General features: G+C 44.7%; 1 protein-coding gene and 1 pseudogene across 1 annotated transcript in view; one reads left to right on the top strand and one right to left on the bottom strand.

Moving 5' to 3' along the window:
* Positions 1 to 267: 267 nt before the first annotated feature.
* Positions 268 to 24,317, bottom strand: part of LOC118670161 (protein Shroom3-like) — a 90,460-nt gene continuing 66,410 nt past the window's right edge. The window contains exons 2-3 of the mRNA XM_036337166.1: positions 5,603 to 5,757; positions 268 to 292 (exon numbers count right to left, since the gene is read on the bottom strand). Coding sequence (XP_036193059.1) covers positions 268 to 292; positions 5,603 to 5,757 — 180 coding nt within the window. The remainder of the gene's footprint in view (positions 293 to 5,602; positions 5,758 to 24,317) is intronic.
* LOC118661811 lies at positions 21,182 to 21,302 on the top strand (annotated as a pseudogene).

Below are 24,317 nucleotides of genomic sequence, written 5' to 3'. Positions count from 1 at the left end.
TCCCATTCCGTTCCAATAACGTCATCGCACCCATTTATAAAAGGGACTATTCTGCTAACCCTTAGAAATGTGGGATGGTCTTTCCGGGGGGGTGTGGGCCCGAGGGCTGTGGTGAACTTAATTTCATCACCATTTTTGTTAGGCGGGAGGAAGCAGCTGTAAAGCAACAGATAGTTTTATTTCCAGAGGTTGATGGAGAACTTGAGACAGGCCGGTGCACAAAGCAGTGCCTCTGAACTCCGGCAGGAAGTTCATGGTCAGCGGGAATCACCTCTTCGTTAAACATGTTTTCCTAGATGAATTACAAGTCAATGTATTGGGGGTTTTTATTTTGTTTTGTTTTTGCCTTTTGTCTATTTGCTTTTTAAGCATCACACGCATTTCTAGAGGAGAAGGCAGGGGAGTGGAAAGTTCACTGCTTGAGGTGCCAAGAGGCCCCAAGACCTATGTCCTCAGAGACCAAGAGCCTCATGTTGATACTAGCACCGTGACCTCGGCAAGTCACTAGTACACATGGTTGGATACAGTTCTCTTGTTTTTTACCTCCAGGCAGAGCTGTAGGTTGAAAGTGACAAGACCTAGATTCTCACTCTGGTCCCCCTACACAGGGCAAGTCACACAGCCTGGGAGCACACAGGTTTTAGGCAGATGCTTATTGTCTTTTACTAATTCAGCTCCACTTCTCTCCAGTCCCTTTTATCCTCAGTAAAACACAATCTACTTCTACTCCTCACACACACACACACACACACACACACACACACACACACTCATATTCAGTAAAAACAATAAATAAATAAATAAATGTCCCCTTTCAACACATAAACTCATAGTAAAAATGAATGGGAAGAAGAAAAATGATACCAAATTTGCAGAGATGGTGGGAAGGTATCCATAGAGGACTAAGCCACAGAGGAGTAAGATTCCAATTTGAAAAAGGACTAAGATTCCATTTTGAAAAAGGACTCCCTTTTCCCCCAACCCTCTGCTCACAGTTCTGAATCAGGCACGCTGCTTCCTACACCCAGAAAAACCATTTCTCTGCCATAGTCATCCCATTGACAGGGACCCTCCATCGTATATGTTCTAGAGATAAGGCCTCTCAAAGGAGGTCACCTGCTTAACAAATATGCATTTTATTTCCAGGACAGTTCATGCTTAAATCACCACGCTATTATACTGTATGCACATATTTCTCATTTAATCCTCATGCTCCTATGAGGTAAGAATTAGAGATATTAGAAGACTCAGGGTCACAGAGCTACTGCCTAATGCCATCAGAGTTTACATCCTGCATCTCCATCTCCTGGGCCCTCTCTCCCAGAAAGAATGAATCTGACATTCACGTGGCTTCCATGAGCTTTCCAAAACAAGTGCAAAACAACTACCATGAAATATACCCCCAAACTTTTCTTTGCCACATAAACCAACAAACCATTGGTAAACAAACAACTCAGGAATAGGATAGTATTTGGCAAAAATAGCACCTTGATACAGAAGGTTGAGAGGTTTGGCTTTGCCAAGAAAAGGGGGATTGCAGGCTCTCAGTATTGGGATTATAGATCCATTGGTTACAGTGCCATTCTGATTATTCAATTCAAGACAGAAATCTGAGTTCCAACTCTGGTTAAAAACCTGAGTTTCGATGAATACCCAGCAATTAACCCCAACAGCCTGTTCTGAAGGGAAATTGTAGCCTCCTAATTTTTAAATTTAAAATTTGAGTTATCAGCGAACAGCAGTGAGTGCTGCCTGTACTATAAACACCTTGTATCACCTCCAGGGATGTTAACTTGAGCTGGGAGACCCTTTGCTTTGTTTAGTTTGCATTTTAAATGTTCCCTGTTTCTAAGACATGTATTTTGCACATATCTGCCAAGTGAAGCCTCTACTGATTTGAGGGTTTGGCTTGTTGGCTCCTATTTGTGTGCATGTCTGCTTTCCTAATTTCCACCCTTTGTACTGTCCTTGCATTCCATGAAGGTTTTCCTTCTTCGATTTTCCTTCAGCTGGGAGGTGTTTGTTTTCCTTTAGGAAGGTTTTTCTTCGGCCCACTTCTTATTTTCTCATTTCTTCTCCATTTATCTGCCACTAGCTACAGATCTTCCCTCTTTGTGTACCCAGCAGCGGCAGACACATTGTTCTTGCAGCATCTACACCACCCATACTCCCTCCTCCCACCCAGAGCACTAAACTCTGCCTTCTTTATGGGTCAGCAGGTCTTTAAGGTCTTTGACCCACAACTCACTTGAGACTTTGCATTTCTCTTGTCATTGTAGCCTTTTAAGAAGGTGTTTCTACTTTTGATTGTTTTTGGTCACCGGGTAAAACACCCTCAAAACTTATATAAACACCACTGCTCTGCCCCGCATTCCTGGCATTTTTATGACGGCTGTGGAAGCTGGCCCCAAACTAATGTTAAGAGAAAAAGAAGCAGGTACAGGAGCTGCTGATGTGTCATTTCCATCACAAAAAAGATTTCTCTAGGAAACTGAACCCCCAATTATGTTTCCAAGAAGCCCCCTCAATCTTTCCTTTAAAGTAGAGAGATCAACTCGGACAAGAAGGAAAACTAATCAGTGAAACATCACAAGTCACCCTGTCATGAGTAACTAGAAGCAAATGAAAATCTCAGGACATGACATGAGCCAAGGTAGAAAGGTAACACTTCTCAGGACAGGGATAGCTCTACTAAACACAATGCCAGGTTAGCCCAGGGCAAAGGGTTTTCCCCCAGTTCTCTGAGAGGTCGGGAGGAATGTCTATCCATGTCTAGCAAGGCCCATCCATAATCTGTGTCTCTAAATAAGTGTGAGAAGTGAAGCCAGCCTCCTTTCCTAAACTCGGAGCATTCAACTATAAAAATCAATACATAATGGATGAGATAAGACATATTCAAAAGGCATCCTTGAGACAAAATGCTTCCCACCCCAGAAGCAGAGAGTGCAAGGACTCTTCAGTAACCTTATCGATCATATTAGCATATCTAAAGAAAGAATGTGTCAGTCAGAAAGGGGATTTGGAGGGGACAAGCAGAGAAGAAATGAGATTGGAGAGGAGCCCTTGGCAGCATGATCCCTGCAGTCCAGAGGGGCCCTGACTCGCCAGGGTGAGCAGCTGGGGAGCCTGGCAGACACATCCCTAATGGGGAGCGAGGCCATATGGCTGGCAGAGCAGATGCCAGCACATGGGCGCTGAGTCTGAGATCACCATGAATTTATGGTTTGACTTCCTAGTGAGCTTTCCTGTGCAGATAAAGTATACTGATACTTGTTCAAAATGAGTTAATGCATTGACATTCTGGTGTATATCTTTCAATTTCTTGTGAGTTTGGTCAATGTGAGTGAATATTCCTAAATTCCATGAGCTCCTGGGCCCTGTCATGTCCAGTTCTGTATCTGTTAGGCTGGGACCAGCCCCTTAATGGTGGTAAATTCACCGAGGGAAGGGATAGGGGATCTTGAATAACTAATAATGATTAAATATTGAACGTCTACTATGTACTTATACTTTATTCATTAAATCTCATAATGCCCTGTTGAGGCAGAAATTATTTCCATTTTATAAATTAAGAAATTGAGGCAAGGGAGGCTCAGGGTCACACAATTTGTAAATGACAAGGCCAGGACTGTCTCCTGTTCTGAGAAAAGAAGTAACACAAATCTGATGTCACCACCCACTAGAAGGCATAACCAGAGGCAGTGTGACTCCCTTTTCACAGCAGGAAACAGTGTGGCCCTCTTCAGAGGTTAATCCATCACCAGAGTCCTGTCAAAACACATCGGGAGCGTGGATTCCTCTGCTAGTCCTCAACAGGTAAATGTCAGTGTTCTAAAGTTGGGCTTCGGGTTCCAATGTCAAAGTGAGTTCAAAACCTTCAACACTCTCTGGACTCATGGAATGGCCCAGTGTTCTGAGCCTTCCTGCCCATCTGTTTGAACTTAGCCATCATGTCTGGGATGACTACTTGCTTTACTCAAATCTTGAGCCACAAGGAATGGGCCTGGAGTTGGCCAGTAACAATGTAGTAAACAACATCAGGAGCATCTGTTGTTACCATGTTAAAGATGAGAAAACTGAATCTCCAGTGAGGTTAAGTAATTTGCCCAATGAGAAGGACAGCCCTGGAACCTGACCCCAGACTGATCCGACTCTGGCACCCATGCTCTGAGCCACTCTGTATCACTGGCCACCAGAGAAACAACCAGTTAGATGGCTCTGAAGAGAAAACAGGCAGCCCAGCACACGGACAGTCACTTGGATCTGGAGACGTGGTAGGACCACACCCATGGCTGTGTTTTTGTGGCTGGGAGGAGCTGCCGCTCTCCTATGTGAGGGCTCACTCAGTCAAGTCTGAGGAATGAATGGATGCAGGAGTGAAGGATCCTGTAAGAGACTATCTGTGGCGTGATGAGAAGATCAGCTAACTTTTCACCCTTAAAAATAGTGTGGCTTGATCTAATGACTTCTAAATTTCCAGGCAACTTGAACAGTCTCAGATGTTATAATATTTAGTTGGCAAGTAAGGCAGCCAAAATCTGATTAATGAAGAAATACTTTTTAAAAAGTAAAATGTGCCTGGCCGGTACGGCTCAGTGGTTGAACATCGACCTATGAACCAGGAGTTCAGGGCACTTGCCTGGGTTGTGGGCTTGATCCCCAGTAGGGGGCATTCAGAAGGCAGCCGATTAATGATTCTCTCTCATCATTGATGTTTCTCTCTCTCTCTCTCTCTCTCTCTTTCTCTCTCTCTCTTCCTCTTCCTTCCTCTCTGAAATAAATAAAAAAATATATTTTTAAAAAAGTAAAATGTGTAGGCCTAGGGCTTAGCAGGTCAAGGAAATGCAGGTAAAGTGAAACCAGGACATCTAGACACTTTTCTGTCTCTTCCACCTATCAATCTGCTCTGGTACCTTCAGTAACCTAGTTACCTCTTACCTATAAAATAGGGACGGTGAAAGCTGTCTCACTGGGTTCTTGTGCAGGTGAAATGAGCTAACATATGTCAAACACCTCGAGAAGTACTTGGTTAGTAATAGTGATTTAAAAAAATTAGAGTTCTTCCCCTTTCTTTAACTAATTCTCTCCACCAAGAGGGAATTGGTTTTCTGGGAGCAGGAAACTTCTTACTTTCAGGCATTAAAACCAATCACAACCCAAACCTTTTCCAACAAAGGAACCACCACTATCACAACCAGAAAAACAAAGCAAACAAAAGAAGGAATTTGCTTGTTTTGGTGACCACTGTGGTGTAGGTGAGCGAGTGGAATGTCACCTAACGCTCCAAGCCAACTGCTTTCTCTGGTCCCACAATGAGACAATGCTTCATCTAGCTCTCACCACACCAGGGATCAGGGTCACTTTTCATCAAGCCCAGAAATTTGGAAGTACAGTGAGGGAGAACTCTGCCAAGCCGATACCTGCTGGAGCGGCCAGTGTTTTAATGTCTTCACCCAACTTCCTTCGCACATGCCACAAAATGGGCAAGGAAAAATGGGGCAGAGGCATAATGATCCCCAAGATGAGGTTTAAAGAGCCAGCAACCAGCCATGGGGCAGGCTGGGGGCTGTGTAGGAAGCACAGTGAGCACCAGCCCACTTACCTGCGGACCACCAGCCGGAGGGTCTTGTAGGATCCTTTCACCAGGGAAACGGCCTCCCTTCTGGAGCTGCTCAGCACGACCTCATTGATGTGCACCACCTCGTCCCCGGCCTGCAGTTTGGAGCTCACCAAATCCGCTTTGCCCCCTTCTTCAATCTGCTCAGAGAGAGGAACAAACCACGACTTAGCTGCCCTGGGCGCGGCCTGCGTTCTGCAGAGCCCCAAGGACGCGCTGAGACCAGAACCCACTCACAGGGTAAGCTTTGAGCAAGCAGGGCCTGGCCTCCTGTTCCCACACCCTCCACCCTGCCTGCCCACAGTGCACGCTCAGGAACATTAGCTGAAGGAATGAATGATCTTGGTTTCCATCCAGAAGCCACTATCCCAGGGTGCTGATGGCCCTCAGCCCTTTACATCTTCAAACCCCAAAGTCCACTCAAAGCAACTCTTTCATTCCTTAGAAGTTGAGTTCTTCTTACCTTATTTTTGGGTCTATAATCCTAATTCACCAGGTTAAAGGCTGCTGTGCCAGTTTGTGGACATTTAGGATTCCACGTTCCCCTCCTCCTCCCTTGCTGGCCCTGTTACTGCCTTTCTAGTTGATAGCATCAGTGTCAGTGGATAATTCTTTGTTGACCACTCGGATACTAAACTTGCTTGCCAAGAAAGTTGAAGCTATTAGCTAAAGCAAGGCTGGGAATTACCTTAATCCTTGTTGTCTCTATTTATTATCACCAATGATAAATTGAGATGTCAAGGTGCTTTTGCTGATGCGCTGGTAACAAAATCAACTTCAATATACCAGGACTAACTAAATGCATAAATTTTTAGTTGATGTCAATGATTCACACAATCTATCTGAAAATCATTATTATGACTTTAGCGATATTTACAAAAGGTTTAACTATCGTTTTTCTGGAACTATTCATCAAAGAGGATTATACTTCTAACTCCAAGCCCTGCTGATACTGTCTGTCAACAGGCTCAGTGAAAAATGAAGGTTATTATTTTAAACCTTTGGACCAATTCTTCAGCAGCTAAAGAGGTCATTGGTATTGTTTGTCCAATTTCACCTGTGTAGAATTTACTTATTCCAAGAATGTGATTGTCAACAGTTTAAATGACTTCAGATAATACACCAGGTACAACTGGGTGGGAAATCCCTAAGCCCTCAAACTAGATGAATATACACCTGGAAAATTAGCATGCTTTTCCCTTCTCAAATCCTGAATGTATCCACACCCATAAGATTAAATTGATTTTGCTTTGATGACCAGGTGAGGGGTTGACATTTGAATCATTTACAGTCTTTTATATCGTTGTAAATTTAGCACCTACTATAGTGCCTGCAACAAATCTGGAGAAGTTGATTTAAAAGAAATAAAAACATTACTGGGCGATATGCTATGATAGAAATACATTCGAAGTAAGTAGAGGCACAAAGGTGTGTGTGTGTGTGTGTGTGTGTCCATGTCAGCAGCTGGGTGTGGTGTTGGAGAGGCAGGAAGCTAGGCCTGGCTCCTTGTCCTCTCTTTTAATTCTTCTAATCCAATCTAGAGGAAAAAGAGTGAGGCTGCCATTTTGGGGCTGGTCCTATGTTCTGCTTCTCAGGGTTTGTGCCTTCAAACTGAAATACCTTCACCCGCTTCCTCGCCAGCCCTGTTCCCATCGTACGTCATCAGCTGCAGCATTGCTGTGATCACAAGCATATCGTTGGCAGCAACATAGTGACCTGTTCCAACCTCAAGGAGATCAGGTCACTCCCCTCTGCGTGACCCTACTCATCACACTCAGAGTAGAAACCAAAGTCCTCCCTGCATGTGGGTATTCCGGATGCACTCCCGTCTCAGTCCTCGTACATGCTGTTCCCTCGGGATTTTATTTTCTTTCTCCCTAACCTCACCATGCTTGCTACCAGTTGTTGAGTGCCCTCTGTGCTCCCATAACTTTTTTGCATTATCTTAAAAGTCTCAAAGATGTTATAATCTTTTTATATAAGCATGAACACCAAGCTCAGAGGAGACCCATGACTTGCTCAAGGTTGCAAAATCAGTAAAGCAACAGAGCCCAGCCTGGAATTCAAGACTGACTTCAGAGCCCACACTCTCCAGCCTGCTGCCTCAGAGACTCCCATGGAACTCTGTCACCAAGTTACCACTTCTTCACGTGTCTGCCTAATCCTCTGAGTGCCCCAGAAACCTGACATCCAATATTTTTGTGTTCTGACTTCTCTTTCAGAGATACTATGAATTCTGAAGGTATTATATTGCCCCAGTTCAACAGAATTCACAGCTTACACATGAGAAGAAGAGTGGGCCCACACTGCCATCAAGTCAGGGTTGGCCTTGCAACATAAAACTGAACATGCAATGACTTCCATTTCTGTGTAATCCTATCCCGAGCTCTGATTACAATGTGACTCGCCCTGCAGAAGTCCACCACAACTGAATTTCACCTGCACTCTCCCCTGCTTTCCTGGCTCCTTTCATTCCTGGATGATGACAGGGAGGAGTATGGGGAAGGAGGAGTAATTCAATACCTCACAGTCAATGCAACCAATGTGCAGTTTGTGTGCTGTTTGTGCAGTTGGTGATCTGAGGAGAAATGTGTTCTCCCAAAGTGCAAAAACTGTATTAAAGCAATAAGAAAAATACGGAAAGATAAAAAGATAAGTAGATAAAGGAATATATTAAGAATCTCTCAAACAAAGCTTGTAAGTGTTGCTTTTTATTCACTGGGGGCTATCATTACTCACAGCCTAGAAATTCTTGTTTTAAACTGTATGTAAAGTGGGGACAACACAATAGAGTAGAATAAATAAAAGTTCCTCCCAGGAAGTAAATCTTGCTCTCAGATCCTGTGAAATTAATAAGCATTTTTGGAACCCAGAACTAACTGCTGGACTTCAGACGAAACAGAAACATTGTCATGGGTTGCTCAGAGCGATATGAGGTACACATGTTAATGTCCCACTCTCCCCACCTGCTTCTCACCTCACTGGCGTTGTGCTGTTGAAAATGTCTTTTTGGGGTCAGAAATGACTGTGTTGCAGTAGATGAAAGAACACTGGCTTAGGAGTGTTCTGATCATCCCGATTCTGACCCTTTTGATCTGAGGGCCCCGAATGAGTCTCTCCTCTATAAAACATGGGCATCATTGTTTCTGTGCAGAATGATGAGACAGTGCCAGGGACGGAAACGTGTGTTCTCACACTTAAAATACCAGCAGGGAAAATGCCTTAGTTTTATTTTAAATTGGAATACATATACAACAGTTCCTATTAAAGATGATATAACCCGTTTCTTTTATTATTTTCTAAATAGGAGACAGTTTATTTCCAAGATTCATAATGTGGGTGGCAGGCACAAGAACAGAAGTGGAAGCAGTGTGTGTGTGAAAACTGGGAGCGCAGGAGTCAGACCAGCATGGGTGTGACTCTCATGCCAATGCTGGGGGATCCTGGGCAAAATACACCTCCCCCGTGAACACCCATTTCTTTAGCCTAACGGGGAACAAGAAGGCTAACCACACAGCGTTGGATGAGGATCAAGTGAACGAGTGCACAGAAGTTTCCTGACACTTAGCAGACTCCATGGAGGTGTGTTTCATGGATTGTGGGGTTTTGCAGTTTCCCTGGAATAAGTTCAATACTTTTCTGACTTTACATCACAAGAATACACGTTGTTAGCTACTACAGAGGCCAAGGGGAAGACATTTGCTGGCAAGAGATGAGGTCAAAACAAGAGTTAACTTGATTTATATGTGAAATAGGAGACAGTCTTTCCTTTGGAGGGAAGCTTTTATTTCAGAGAGTGGTCTCAGGGCAGGAAGTTACCCAACGACCCTATGAACTCTCCAGATGAGCTGAAGCCCCAGAAAACCGAGACATGCCCTTAGATTTACTGCTAATGGGGAGGGAGGACCGGATCTCAAACGTCGGGTAAACGTTAAGCTTCACTAAGGTCACAGCAGCCACTCGACCTTCCTCACTGCTGGAAGGAAGGTTCACAGCCCCTGGTTCCCCCAAGATGATTGATTCACAAAAAATAACAAGTTTGGGCCCTGGCTGGTGTGGCTCAGTTGGGTGAACGTTGTCCCATGCACCAAAAGGTTGCCGGTTCCATTCCCAGTCAGGGCACATGCCGGGATCGCAGGCTCCCTGGTGCAGCGTGTGCAAGATGCAGCCAATCGATGTTTCACTCTCACATTGACGTTTCTCTCTCTCTCCCTCTCTAAAAAATCAATTTAAAAAATCTTTAAAAAACAAAACAGAAGAACAAGTATGGGGTGATTAAAAAGTTGAGTAGTCCATATTCATATATGTATTTTACAAAAGATTTAAGGCAGCTCCTGGTAAATATAAAGAATAAATAGTTGAGGGAATCTGAACAAAAAGGGGAAAGTAATAAAATAAAAACCCAGGATAAGATTAATGGCAAGAAATGTATTCCATACACGGGATTTTTATTATCCAGGTCTCCACAGTTACAAGGGAGGTTTCATAATCTTCATAATTCAAAAATACTCATGAGTGAGGAGACCAGCTTTGCATAAGGCCTCACTCAAGCAGCCCTTGCAGTTTGGTACCAGCCCTGTCTCCTGTTATTGCATCAAAGTTTTTGTCAGAATCCCGGATATGGGGTTGCAAATAACCAAAACAAAAAGCAAATACCATGCAAATCAACTGCATAGTTAACTTACTTATCTTTCAAAAGAGGCAGGATATAAAATAAAATGCAAATCAATTGTGTAGCCGACTTGCATATAAAGGATAAAACAGTAAGCCATCTTAAAATTATGTGAGAAAATTAAGATTAAAAGTCCATGTAATTAATTCTTCATTCTGAGGGTTAGCACATGATTGCAATTGCCACTTACATTTTTTTTTTTAATAAAATTAAGGTTGAATAAACTTATTTTCATAGTCGTTTGTTTTGTTTCTCAATGAGGTGTAATCTAAAATCATATTTTGGTCCTTGTTTTAAAGTGGATTTCATTAGGCTGATTTTCTTTTTCTAGGATAATTGTCTGCAGATTATAAGAGTGGAGTGGAGAGCAGTTTGGATCTCAGCTTCTTGGTGGCAAAAGCAAAAAGGAAACATGCTTAGTTAGAAAATAAATACCTGTGCTGTTTTCTTAAAAATATGTTTTTTATTTCTTTCAGGAAGAGAAAAGGAGAGGGAGAGAGAGAGAAACATGGGTGAGAGACAAACATGGATCAGCTGCCTCCTGATCCCCTACTGGGGATCAAGCTCACAATCCGGGCATGTGCCCTAACCTGGAATCCAACCAGTGACTGCCTGGTGCATGGGTTGATGCTCAACCACTGAGCCACAATGGCCCAGGCACCTGTGCTGTTTTTGATGTGCAGCTGGGAATACAGGAATGCAAAGGACCTACAGAATGCGTCAATCTACACCATCCTATATAATAAAAGGGTAATATGCAAATTGAGCAATGGAACGATCGGTTGCTATGATGTGCACTGACCACCAGGAGGCAGATGCTCAATGCAGGAGCTGCCCCCTGGTAGTCAGTGTTCTCCCACAGGGGGAGCGCCACTCAGCCACAAGCTGGGCTGATGGCTGACATGCGCAGTGGTGGTGGCGGGAGCCTCTCCCGCCTCTGTGGCAGCTCTAAGTATGTCCGACTACAGCTTAGGCCCACACTGCTAAAGGGTGCAGGCCAGGCTGAGGGACCCCACCCCACCCCCACCACCACTGAGTGCATGAATGTTGTGCACTGGGCCTCTAGTTTTATTTAGAGGACTTGCAAATCCGTGGATTTTGGTATTCACGGGTGTCCTGAACCAATTGCTCATGAGTACTGAAGGACAATTTATGTTTTGGGGGAGTTAAAAGTTATATGTGGATTTTCTACTGTGTGGAGGTCAGCATCCCTAATGCCCACATCATTCAAGGGTCAATTGTATTTGTTTCCTAAAGTTTCCCAAAGTTTTTTCCATGGTTTAGGTTTGTGATACTAGAAAAGCTTTGGCTCCCAACAAGCAGAACTATAATATGACAAGGGTGGCTATTCTCATTGCTAATGTCTAGAGGGACTCCCTTTGGTGTCTATGCAAAAGAACCTCAGTGGAGGCTGAGCTAGAAAGAAACTGGGTAAGAAAACTCACACAGGCTCCCCTCCTGTACAAGATAACAATTGTGTTCTATTAGTTCACTGTGAACTACCAACATTTCAATGCATGACATTCCGGAGGCCACAAATTTACCTGAGCAGTAACCTGCAAAAGGATTTCTTCACTCAAGCGTTCTGAACAATGATTTGTTTATTTTCATTCTATCAGAGCCATATGGTGGTTAAGCTTGGGAATGAAACTGTCTGGATTCAAATCCTGCCCCCACGCTTAGAAGATAAGTGACCTTCGATAAGTTATTTGACCTCTCTGTGCCTGTTTCCCTTTCTGTGAGATAAGGATAATAACCCCCTACATAGTATTATTGTGAGGATTAAGTTAATGCCTGCAAAGTGTTTAGAAAAATGCCATTTAGTAACTACTCAGTAAATGTTAGTTACACTCAGTACCTTATATTCTCTTCCATAAATGAGGAATACTAATACCTCTTTTATATACTTTACAGGTTATTTCATAGATTAAGATTAGAGAAATTTTATGAAACACTTTGAGAAGCATAATATAGTACTCTATAGAGTGATTCTATGACAATCTGGAAGTCCGCTTGATAATTTTAACCATCCCAAGAGGAAGGCTTCTGATTAGAAACCAGACATGGAGCTGCTGAAAGCTAGAAATGAAACAGTAGAAGCAGTCTCAGCATAAAAGCAAAGGGAGAAAAAATAGAGGGAAAGAGAAAAGAGCATGTCTGGTGTGCCTACTAGCTCTTAAAATCTGGACACTCATAATGTCATTTAATTCTCTCCAACACTAATGAGGTAGGTATTTTGTCTACCACAAAATAGACTCAGAAGATTACGTTGCTTGAAGTCACAAAATTATAAAGAACAGAACCAAAATCCAAATCCAGATCTGTCCAAAGCCAAAGCACATCACACATCCTCCCACCCAACTATAAAGCATCCCTTGACAAAAATAAAATCATTCACCGTGTTAGTTTAACCTAAACCACAGAGATGGCCAAAAGGATGAGCGTGACCATGGAAAGGGTACATGTGAACCAGTTTAGTGCTCTACTAGTGGAGAAACTCATTGAGAGGAGATCCCCAGGAGGCTGCTGGGACACTGCAGCCATCCCAAGACGCAGCTCTACCACACTTGGCTGCATCCTCAAAGATGGACCAGTGAGTAGATAATGGTGCCAGAGAAAGAATAAATATGTGTTACGTGAGTGAATAAATGCATGAAGAGAAAATACAGTAGGCCCCTCATTCTTAAGGACATTTGAAGTCCTTCACAAACACCCATATTCCAGAACAATCTCTGTAACCCACCCCAGCTCTGCTAACAGACTCCCACCTGCAATGTGCTTCCTTGCTGTAGTCACCTGCAAACTCTCAGGTCACTCCTCATTCCCTGAAGACTTTTACCCCCAGCTCAGGTCAGACCCCAGCATTATTCTTGCCAGCACACTTGATGCCCATAACCTTGCAGATGATCCTCCAGTTTTCGGGCTTCTGTTTCCCTTGACTCCCTCCTACAAGCCATCACAGGGACTTGCTTCCATGGTCAGACCCTAGCTCTTGACATTACCAAAGTGCAAAGCTTCCATGCACCCAATTTCAAGCACCCCACTCTCTGACCACCATCTTATTTTTTGGTTTTCTCTAGTAACAGCTTTATGGAGATACTAGAGGCCCAGTGCATGAAATTCGTGCACTGGGGGGCGGAGTCCCTCAGCCCAGCCTGCACCCTTTCCAATCTGAGACCCCTTGGGGGATGTCCGACCGCTGGTTTACACCCGATCACTGTGGGATTGGGCCAGGCCTAAACTGGCAGTCAGACATCCCTCTCACAATCCAGGACCGCTGGCTCACAACTGCTCACCTGCCTGATTGCCCCTAACCACTTCTGCCTGCCAGCCTGATCACCCCCAACCGCTCCCCTGCCAGCCTGATTGACGCCTAACTGCTCCCCTGCCAACCCAATTGCCCCCAACTGCCTTCCCCTGCTGGCCATCTTGTGGTGGCTGTCTTGTGATGACTTGGGGGTGGCCATCTTGTGACCACATGGGGTGGCCATCTTATGTGAGGGTGTGACAGTCAATTTGCATATTACTATTTATTATATAGGATAATTCACATGCCATGGAACTCATCATTTTAAAGTATACAATTCAATGATTTTAATGAGTTCACAGAGTTGTACAACTGTTACCATAATTACCATTAGAATATTTTAGTCACCCCTCTCCCTCAAAACCATATATATTAGCCTTCACCAGATTGAATCCATCAGCAAAGCCTAAATTGTTACCTTCAAGATATGTTCATGATCTGCTTACCTCTCACCACCTACACTGCTACTGACCTGTTCTGACCTCCCACCATCTCCTGCCTGGATTTTCTTGTGGGATCCTAACTGGTGTCCCCACTTCTGCCCATGTGCCGCTTCTGCTCACTCCACACCCCTACCCCACAATGTATTTTCTTTCCTTCTTTCCTTCTTTTTCCAGCTTTATTGAGATATTGACGTGTAACGTATGTCCATTTAAGGTGTATAATATGATGATTTTACTACACATCCCATAATGTATTTCAGCACAGCAGCCTTTTAAAACTAAAACTAAGTCAAACACATCACTCCTCAGCTTAGAACGATCAAATGGCTTCCCAACCCACTTAGAGTAAAAGCTCAAGTCCTCTCAATGACCTTCAAGACCCTACACAATCTCACGGTCTCCCCTTTGAATCCTCTTGATCTTTTCTTCTGTCCCTCTCCCTGGGGTCACTCTGCTTCAGCACCTGGCCTCCCTGAGACTCCCTGAACTGTCCAAGTGCACATCGGCATGGCCTTCACTTTCAGTGGTTTTGTCGTTGTTTGGAACACCTCTCTACCCACAGGTATCCATGTTTAGCAAAGGCTGTTTCAATTAAAAAAACTTCTGGGGCAGGATTGGGGAGGTTGGAATAAAAGAGAGAAGAGAAAAGAAAAACTATATATAAACTTTGAAGCTCTCTGAAGGCCAGGGTCTAGTTGCCTTATTATTTGGTACATCCTGTAGGATGGTTATGTATACATTTTACAAATGAGATAATCCAGACATGGAAAGATTAAGCCATGATCACTAATAAATCTCTAGTAAACAGTGGAGCTATGTGTCCAATAAAAAAATCTAACCTCAAAAATCTACCCTTGGCCCATAGCATCACTGATTTCTAGCTTCCTAGTTAGTTGAGAGCAAGCTAGGAATGGATGCTTATTACAAAATTTAAATATTTATAAAAGTAATCAATTCAGCTTATTTTTGTAAGTTATTCACCCTGACTCTACCCTAACTCTACCCTAAAAGGAAACTTCTGTGTGTTCAACTGAGGTTTAATGAGGTTCCAGAGATTCCTGGCAATTTTTCAACTAATCATCTGGGATCATTTTCGCATGATAAAAATTCCACCAAGTGGCCCACTGCACACAGATGCTTGTCAGCAAATTTACTCCTAAGTTGCTACTAAGGAGACATAAACAGAAGGTCCTGCCAGTGAAAGAAATGAAAGAAAAACAAGTTATTAATTGCTTTACTCAGCAATACCACCCAAAACTCCGTGATGGGTGGCCCAAATATTTAGAAACCCATGCGCCATAGACCTTTTAAAACAAGTTGTACCCCTGGGCCTGGAGCAGATGCCTGAGAACGCACGGGGTGTCTGGCTCCCCTTTTTGATGCTGCTGAAACCCACCCCCACATCCATTATCTTTCCATTATCAGCTTGGCATTGCTGCCCCAGCTCTGGTTTATTCTTCTCCCCTGACCTCTGACTTATGTATTTGCTTTTCCCTGTCTGGAATCCTTGCACCAACTAACTTCAATCAGTCAAAAACTCTGTGCTGTAAGGAGGGAGATGGATGTGGGGGGGAAGCGATAACCAAGTGACTCATATGGAATTGTTTGCAGCCTGCCTCCCGGCCAACCTTTCCCCACTTATTTTATGGTGATGGGTTATTCATTAAATGACCCTGAACCAGCAGTGAGAGGTTGGTTTCTATTGAAAGTTGGCCTTATATAAATATTAGCTCAATAAATAGCTAATTTAAATAATCCTACCAAGTTTGGTTTCTACTTCCTATAGTTGAAGTTTGGAAATGGAATGGTGGTCAGGATATTATTGTACAGCCCCCTAAGTCCTATTCATAGCCTCCCTTATAACTATAACTTCCAGTTAGGAATGTTTCCCAGTTGCTAAGTAGTCTAAAGTTAACCAACATAATCTGAATAACAATCCTGGGAGGTCAATTAGTGAGAAAACTTGGCCCAAAGTCCAATATAAAATACTAGTGGCCCAGTGCACGAAATTCATGCACGGGGGTGGTGGTGGTGGTGGTGGTGGTGGAGGTGGTGGTGGTGGTGGTGGTGTCCCTCAGCCCGCCTGCACCCTCTCCACTCTTCCCCTAACCACTCTGCCTGCCAGCCTGCTCGCCCCCAACTTTCCCCCTGCTGGCCTGCTCTCCCCCACCTCTCCTCCCCACTGGCCTGCTCACTCCAAATTGCCCCCCCTCTGTCCTGATCACCTCCAACTGACCCCCACTGATGGCCTGCTCACTCCCAAATGGCCCCCCTGCTTGTCTGCTTACCCCCAACGGCCCTCCCCCCTTCAGCCTGATCACCCACAACTGCTATCCCATCCTGGCCTGATCACCCACAACTGCCCTGCCCTCTTGGCCTCTAACCAGCTCTACCTCAGCCCCAGCACCATGGCTTTGTCCAGAAGAATGTCTGGAAGGTCTCCTGGAAGGTCTCCCAGTCTAATTAGCATATTACCCTTTTATTAGTATAGATGGGGAGGAATTGGAATTGAGGCTCAGTTTAACCACAAAGTCCATAGGCAACACATTTACCGGTGGCTAGCAACATCCAATGGAAATGTTCATTTCACTGGTTTATAAATAAACCAAAGTACTGAGCACCTGCTCTGTGCTGGGCTCAGAAGATACAAGAACATTTGTTTTTCACCCCTTGCCATCTAGTTGGAATTGCAAGGCCTATAACGAAGTAAGATAACTAGCAATGCAAGGTAACATATTTAAGTGTCAAACATGAATTAGAAACAGGAAATGCCGTTGTGTTCAGACTAGAGTAAGCACTGGTTCCCCACCCCTGGTGTAAAGTATAACCTATACCTCCCTCACTGTTCAAGCAACAATTATCATGATAATAGCTAATAGTTTGTAGGGCTTGTCATGAGTTAGGCACTGTATTAAATGCTTTATATCTATTAATTCATTTAATCTTCACATAACACTATGATGTAGCTACTGTTATTATTCACTTCTGACCAATAAGGACATTGAGACAGAATGAGGTTACAAGAACAAACTCACAAACAAATAAAACCCCACTTGTTTCCAGTCATACAGCTCATAAATATTAGAGGCAGGATCTGAATCACACAGTTTCCAGAGCCTGAACAGTGTCTGAACATTATATTAGATAGAAATTGCTCTAAGTATTGAAAACAGAGGAAATGTAACACAGGGAATTAATCATGTAGGTAGTGGATGAACTCCCAAGCCACGGCAAAAAGCCACTGACACTCCCATACCCAGGGGTCTGTCTGGTGTGGCCATGGCAGGCAGGATCTGGTGTTGTGGGGAAGACACAACCACTGTCAGAGACAGTCTCTGAGATGAATAGGTAAGAGAAATACCTTGGCTTTGTCTTCCTCCCACCCTCCATCCGTCTCACATTGGCCAACCCACCAGAAGCCAGTTGACTAGGGAGACTGAGAAGGTTAGCCTACAGGGGTAGCCTCCTTGAGAAGCCAGAACTGGCCTCCAGGCCATGAAGACCCAGGACAACAAGCAGCACCCATCAGAGATTGTGCTCCTCTTGTGACCACTATGAGAAACTGCAGACTAACGATGCTGACCCCCCCTGCAGTACCAGACAACAGAGACAAGTGCTGTCCTTTGGTGTCCCATCAAGGTCTAGGCTCCATGAGGATACCACTCTTCTGCTAACTTACTATTCTCCAAATAAGTCTATGTTAATCGGATTGGGTCACAACATTTTTTATGTCTCTGTTGACAATGACAACAATAAACACTTTTTGAGCCTCTGCTTTGCATCAGACATTGTGCTAGGTCCTGGGGATACAGAGCTCAAAAAGGAAGAGGCCCTGGATGTCAAGGAATTCTCCATCAACAGGAAACTAAACAAACAATTTCTCTGCCTTGTTGTAAGTGACCACAATAATCACATATGTTTGAACTTGGGAGCTCCAATGCGGGTAACACCCACCCCAATAGCCTGGAAATTCAGGAAATAAGATTGTTTTATGAGAGTTTAATCTGTAAAATCAATCACAATGGATCACAGTCGAGACAAGCAAAGACAAATAAAGGAGATAGAATAACCTCTGAGGCTCCACCTCGCTCTGAAGTCCTGGGACTCTGTGCTCTACACACACACACCAGAGGCCACCTTCCAGTGCACCTGTTGCAACTACACACTGGGGCATGTCTTTCTATGCATAATCTCATTTATTGGACCTCTAGGTCTCTGAATTTCACTCATGGATACTTTATAATTAACTAGAGGCCTGGTGCACGCATTCATGCACTGGTGGGGTCCCTTGGCCTGGCCTGCAGAGATTGGGTAGAAATCGGCAGTCCGACATCCCCTGAGGGGTCCCAGATCGCAAGAGGGTGCAGGCCAAGCTGAGGGACCCCACCGGTACACAAATCTGTGCCCTGGGCCTCTAGTATATAGATAATTTTGCAGGTGGAAAATTATGCAAGAAGTTATTTGTTCTACCTAGGGTCATAGAGCTAAATAGCTGCAAAGAAGGCATGTAAACCCAGTCTCCAGATTCCCATCTGTGCTCTAAGACACTACCCCAGACACAGGACTTTGTTCTGCAGTTACAAAAATAAAACTTGGCTAAAGCAAGACTCCCTTAATTTCCACTTAGTTGACAGCCTCCCAGATTGTGTGTGAACTCTTCTTAAAAAAATATTAAGTGACTAGGGGACATCTGTAATACTTTCAACAATAAAGGTTCTTTAAAAATTAAGTGAATGTAATATGTGGTTATTTTTCACAATCAACTGATGGGGTCAAGAAGAGAGGGTGGTGGTTTTATGTTTATCACTGTTTTTTAAATACAAAACCTTTGCAGGGTGCATTGCTTGTAAACATTCTGCATCAGTTGTGAGCTCATTCTTGGCTTTCCCACAACAGTGTTCTCGAAGATGATGCCCAGAGACTCTTCACCTCTGTCTTCTGCCCACACTCATCTACCCCCTGAGAAACTAATGGGAACAACCTGGAAACAGGCTTTAGCGTGATGAGAACAGTGGCTTCCGACTCCAGTGACACCTGCCTTTGGGTTTCTCTGGGAAATCACTAAGCCTCCCGTAGGTATTGTAAGTGTCCATTTCAATTTATGATTTAACTATGATTCTGCTTTTTATAGACACTATTGCCACCTCTCTGACCCTAATATATATGTCCCTACAGTAAAGTTACATGGAGGAAAGGCTGGGTTTTAAACCAGAAGTAATTGAATTTATCTTGAATTTGAAAGATTGAGTTTTCTATTACCAACTAGAAATTGGGGGTCATGAATTAATTTAATTCAATTATAGGGAAATAAAATTACCTTTTAGCTCACTTGACATTTATGCCATAGAAAAAATTCACTCCCTCAACACATTTTAGTGTAAAGTCACTGTTACTATTTCAATTTTATCTCAAATTTCAGAATGAGAGGCTTATAGTGAAGCAAATGATGACAAGGTGTCCATAAGTAAAATGAAACAAAAAGATAGCTCATCAGGACCTGCTTTCTGAGGAAAAATACATCTTGGCCCTGACTCTTTCTGTGTATTGGAAATGGCCTGCAGCAGCTCTCCAGTTGGAGGACATTATTTTTTCCCCGTGGGACGGGAGATGGAAGTGTTCACACTTTTCAGCTACCGACTGTAAAAGAAGGCAGCCCCCACAGAACAAGCTGGCAGAGAGAACCTGGGTTGGTTCCAATGGCCAGCATCACTAGCCTCCCTGGAAAGGCACTGTTTGTTTGTTGGCCTTGCTCAGGGCTTTCAGGATTTTCTTTGCAAAGGAGTGGGAAGTAATTATCTTCTAGACATTTTCCAAGTGTTGGTGAAATTGGATGGCTGCCCAAGAGCTGTATGGACAGAGCACACTGCCACTGGGTTATTGCTTATTAAGTGCTGTACGGAGAGATCTGCGTTTAATCCCTAAACCAGCCCCAGGAGGAAAACACAGCTACAGCTGAGAGATGCAGAAGCTCAGATTATGATGATCTTTCAAATCTTTTTCCCATCATAGCACCTTCTTGAGGACCGAGAGGACCAATCTCTCGGCACACGTGTGTGTACACCATTCACAGCACCCTGGAGGGAAAGCTCGAGTATGGACAGGGTTAAGTATCTTGCTGGGGTTAAGAGAGTGACTGAACTGAGATTTTAACCCCAAACTGTGATTTACAAAAACTGTGTCCTTAACCACTACTTTTTACTGTAGTGTGCAAATTATTTGCATGGTGTTGTGAAATTCTCACAAACTTCTTCACGGGATGAATTATATCTGTCTTTATTTGAAGAGTGAATATAACTGAGTCTCTCCATGAGGCTGGTGTTGGGACATAGGCCAAAACCACACTTCATTGGGTGTTCAGAGCTTAAGGCCACCTTTTGACTAATGTTTTAATGGAAATCCTGCCATCTCATTGACTACATTGTAAAAAGATTCTACTCTATGCATGTTCTGAGTAGGAGGGTGTTGGAGTCATGGCAAAACCAAGCAAACAGCACAACCATTATTATACAGTTGACCTTTGAACAACATGGGGATTAGGGTCACCAACTTCCACACAGTACAACTTACGACTCCTCCAAAACGTAACTACAGTCTTCTCTCAGTATCCACAGGAGATTGGATCCAGGACCCCCCGGGGATACCCAAATCCACAGATGCTCAAGTCCCTTACATAAAATGGCAAAGAACAAGGCATCCTCGGACTTCCAACCACGAATTGAAAATGGTACTAGAAAACTGGAAGTCACTCAGGGTATCCCAGGGCAATTTGGGAAAGCAAGTATATTCCTTGGCAGTTTCTCCTTTCTATGCACCTGAGTCCACTGAGAGGTTGGTTAGGAGGATATTCCTCTAAAGACCAGCGAGTCTGTGCCCAGCCTCCCATGTGACCATCCCTGACTGCAGGATGCAGATGCAGAAGGTGAGAAGGGCTTTCCATATGAGTGTCATTTGTTAATCTGGTCCTCTCTGCTCCATGTTCTGCTTATCTGAAGCTTGTATGGGTGTGAGGGTTAAAGAGCTCATGTTCTATGTCGCCATACCTGAAGACAAAATCTTCCTCTGGTTATTAAAAAAAAAAAAAAGAGTGGGGTGAGGAGAAGAATCTTAAACTGGCTAAGAACTTACTCAAGAGGGACTGGGCTCCCGAGACTGCAGTCACATCCTGACACAGCTCTTGTCCTGTGCGCTAGAGTCTTCAGAGAGAACCCGCTGGTCTTGATTCACCAGCGAGGGTGATCAGTAGTGCCCAGATCAGGAACATGTCCTAGCTGGCTCCTAGATGGAGAGGGTTGGCAGCCATCTTCCCTCATTCCCACCGGGGAGTTGGGACGTGCGGTGGTATAGCATAAGGCCTTTCCTCTGTCCCTCTAGGGCAGTGGTTCTCAACCTCCCTAATGCGGTGACCCTTTAATACAGTCCTCATGTTGTGGTGACCCAATTTCACTGTTACAAATTGAACATAATTAAAGCACAGTGATGAATCACAAAAACAATATGTAATTATATATGTGTTTTCCGATGGTCTTAGGAGACCCCTGTGAAAGGGTCGTTCGACCCTCAAAGGGGTCACGACCCACAGGTTGAGAATCGCTGCTCTAGGGGCTACAGCACAGCTCTGGGGAAGGAAAGCTCCCCCAGCAGATTGTCATGGTGAAGGCCAAATCCTTCAACACATTTTAGTGTAAATTCACTGTTACTATTTCAATTTCATCTCAAATTTCAGAATGAGAGGCCTGACGCCCTCTTAAAGGAGTTTTCATCCTCAAAGCAGGAATCTGAAGTCACTTAGCAGTGGGCACTGCGGTTGGCGCCCCAGTACCTACTCCACCCTTCCTTCGTGGTGCACATGTGCCTGCATCACCAGGTGAGCCCACCTCTGCTGCCGCAGGGATGGCTCAGGAAAATCAAGCCCGGCCAATCTGGCACGCGACCTTTCCGGGACCAGAGGGGTGGGTCATGGGCCGGCCGGCCAGCCCTGAGGACAGGCCTCGCTCTGGAGATGAACACTGAACCCTGGAGCCTTAGCTTGAAACTGACATGGTAGAGTAGAGACATCTTCCAAGTTACCAAACCAAATGGACTCTGAGACCACTGCCTCTGAACGTCCCAGAGCTGAGTTCATCCGCCTCTTCCACTGTGTCACATGCAACCAAATCACCCTGAAATGTTTCGGTTGAAGAAGGGGATTTTCTCAGGCCTAAAGCTCACTGTACGAGCAAGGTAGGGCCTCCCAGGAGTTACCTCGTACTTTAGTGCCTTTTTCCTAGAAGATTACTCAAAGAAATAAAAATGTATTCCGTGAAGTGAAAACCCAGAGTATCCTTATGTCCCACAGTTCATACTTATCTTCCCCCAGCCTGTGATGCCATGCTTCTGGAGCAGCGGTTCTCAACCTGTGGGTCGCGACCCCTTGGCAGTCAAATGACCCTTTCACAGGGGTCGCCTAAGATCATCCTGCCTATCAGATATTTACATTACGATTCATAACAGTAGCAACATTACAGTTATGAAGTAGCAACGAAAATAATTTTATGGTTGGGTCACAACATGAGGAACTGTATTTAAAGGGCCAGAAGGCTGAGAACCACTGTGAATCTGGAGACTTCTGCACAAAGGTTCTACATTACTTTTCTTTTCCTCCTCCCCTCCCCCCGTCCCTGTTTTTTTCTTCCTTAAAGAGAGAAGAAGAGGACAAGGAGGAGGAGAAGGAGAAAGAGAGAGAACGCAGGCAGGCAGGCATCCACAATGGCTCCCTGCTTCTGATCAGGTGGATGAAACATTCCTTACTAGCTCTTATATAAAACTAAGAATGTGTGGTCCCATTGTTCAGGGCCATTGGGTGACTCCAAGAGAACAATCCATTCCATAAATTCCACTGACAACTCAGGTGATGCAAGCGGTGGAACACAATGCACATGGGTTGTTTTATCTGTCAGAGAGCAAGGCTGGAAGGCTGTAGGATTATTTTATGTCACTCACCCGGTTTCTCTCACATACCACTCCCCGGCTCATACAGTAACTCCAGGTCAGCATGTAGAACAAGCCATCATCGGACAGGACAATTGTCAAAGTACAAACATTGACTTTACAAGGTTCCAGTTAAAAATAACCTGCCAGAGACTCCGAGTGTGCCAGGGAAGGCATTGTGCTGCATGGTGCAGGGGTGGGGAACGTCCGGCCTGAGAGCCATATGCGGCCCTCGAAATCATTTGGTCTGGCCCTGCCAAGGTATTAGGAGTGAGTTAATTAAACATTGGACCAAATATAGCAGGCTAATTTTAAGTTGATAATGTTTTATGGCCTGCAAATGATGTTATAAATATCCAAACAGCCCTTGGCCGAAAAATGACTCCCCACCCCTGATGTAAAGTATAACCGAGACTTCCTCCCGGAGGCCTTCGCACCCTGTCTTTAAGATGTCGGATTTTCAGGCTCCTGCCCTGTTTGTCCAATTCTCCCTGGCCTCCTTTGCTGGGCTTTCTCCTTTGCTCTGCTTTTCAGGATTTTATACCCAGCCTTTACTTGTAACTACATTCTGCTCGCTACACTCTAACTGGGAAATCTAAAAATCCATGATTTCACTCAGTACCAACATATGCAAGAGTCACCAGGCCAGGTCTACTTCCTGGGCCCCAGCCATCTCACTGAGGCCCTCACCTGACCTTCAGGTTTGGCACTTCCAAACCGAGCACAGCCTCTATCCCCCTCCCGCAGCCTTCGTCTGCAGCCCTCCTGCATTCCTGCAGGGCAGGCTGCACCAACCCCCCAGGCACCCACCCCACCCTGTTCTCCCCTCTTCCACACCTGCCTATCCAAGCCCTTCCCGTTTGGGCTCCTCCGCAGCTCTCACACACCCTCCCCTCCCCTCCTCTGATGCCCCTTCTTTCTTATCTGGCTCGTCCCGCCAGTCTCCCAACTGACTGTCCCCAAGCTTCTCCATATTTCTAGTCCCCAAAGCAAAATTTGCTCAGGCTGTACCTTGGCTCCTGTCCTGGCCTTCATGGCCAAAGCCAATTCTCTCGATGCAGCGATCTCGATGACATGGTTCCTGCCTCTCTCCAGGTTCCACTCCGACCATTTTGACACACATGCCCTTTGCCCCAACCATTCTGGCCAGCTGGCAGCTCCCCAGGTGCACTCTCAGACCCGCAGCTGGTTCCTAACTGTCCTTCAAACCTCTGCTCAGCTGCACGTCCCTTCTCCAAACCCTCCCTAACCTGCCCACCCGGAGTCAGCACTGTTGTCTCTGTTCCTGGCCCCTGTGCTCTGAGACCTTCA

Source organism: Myotis myotis, unplaced genomic scaffold, assembly GCF_014108235.1.
Source record: "Myotis myotis isolate mMyoMyo1 unplaced genomic scaffold, mMyoMyo1.p scaffold_m19_p_1, whole genome shotgun sequence".
NCBI lineage: Eukaryota > Metazoa > Chordata > Mammalia > Chiroptera > Vespertilionidae > Myotis > Myotis myotis.
This window is presented reverse-complemented; position numbering and strand designations above follow the sequence as displayed.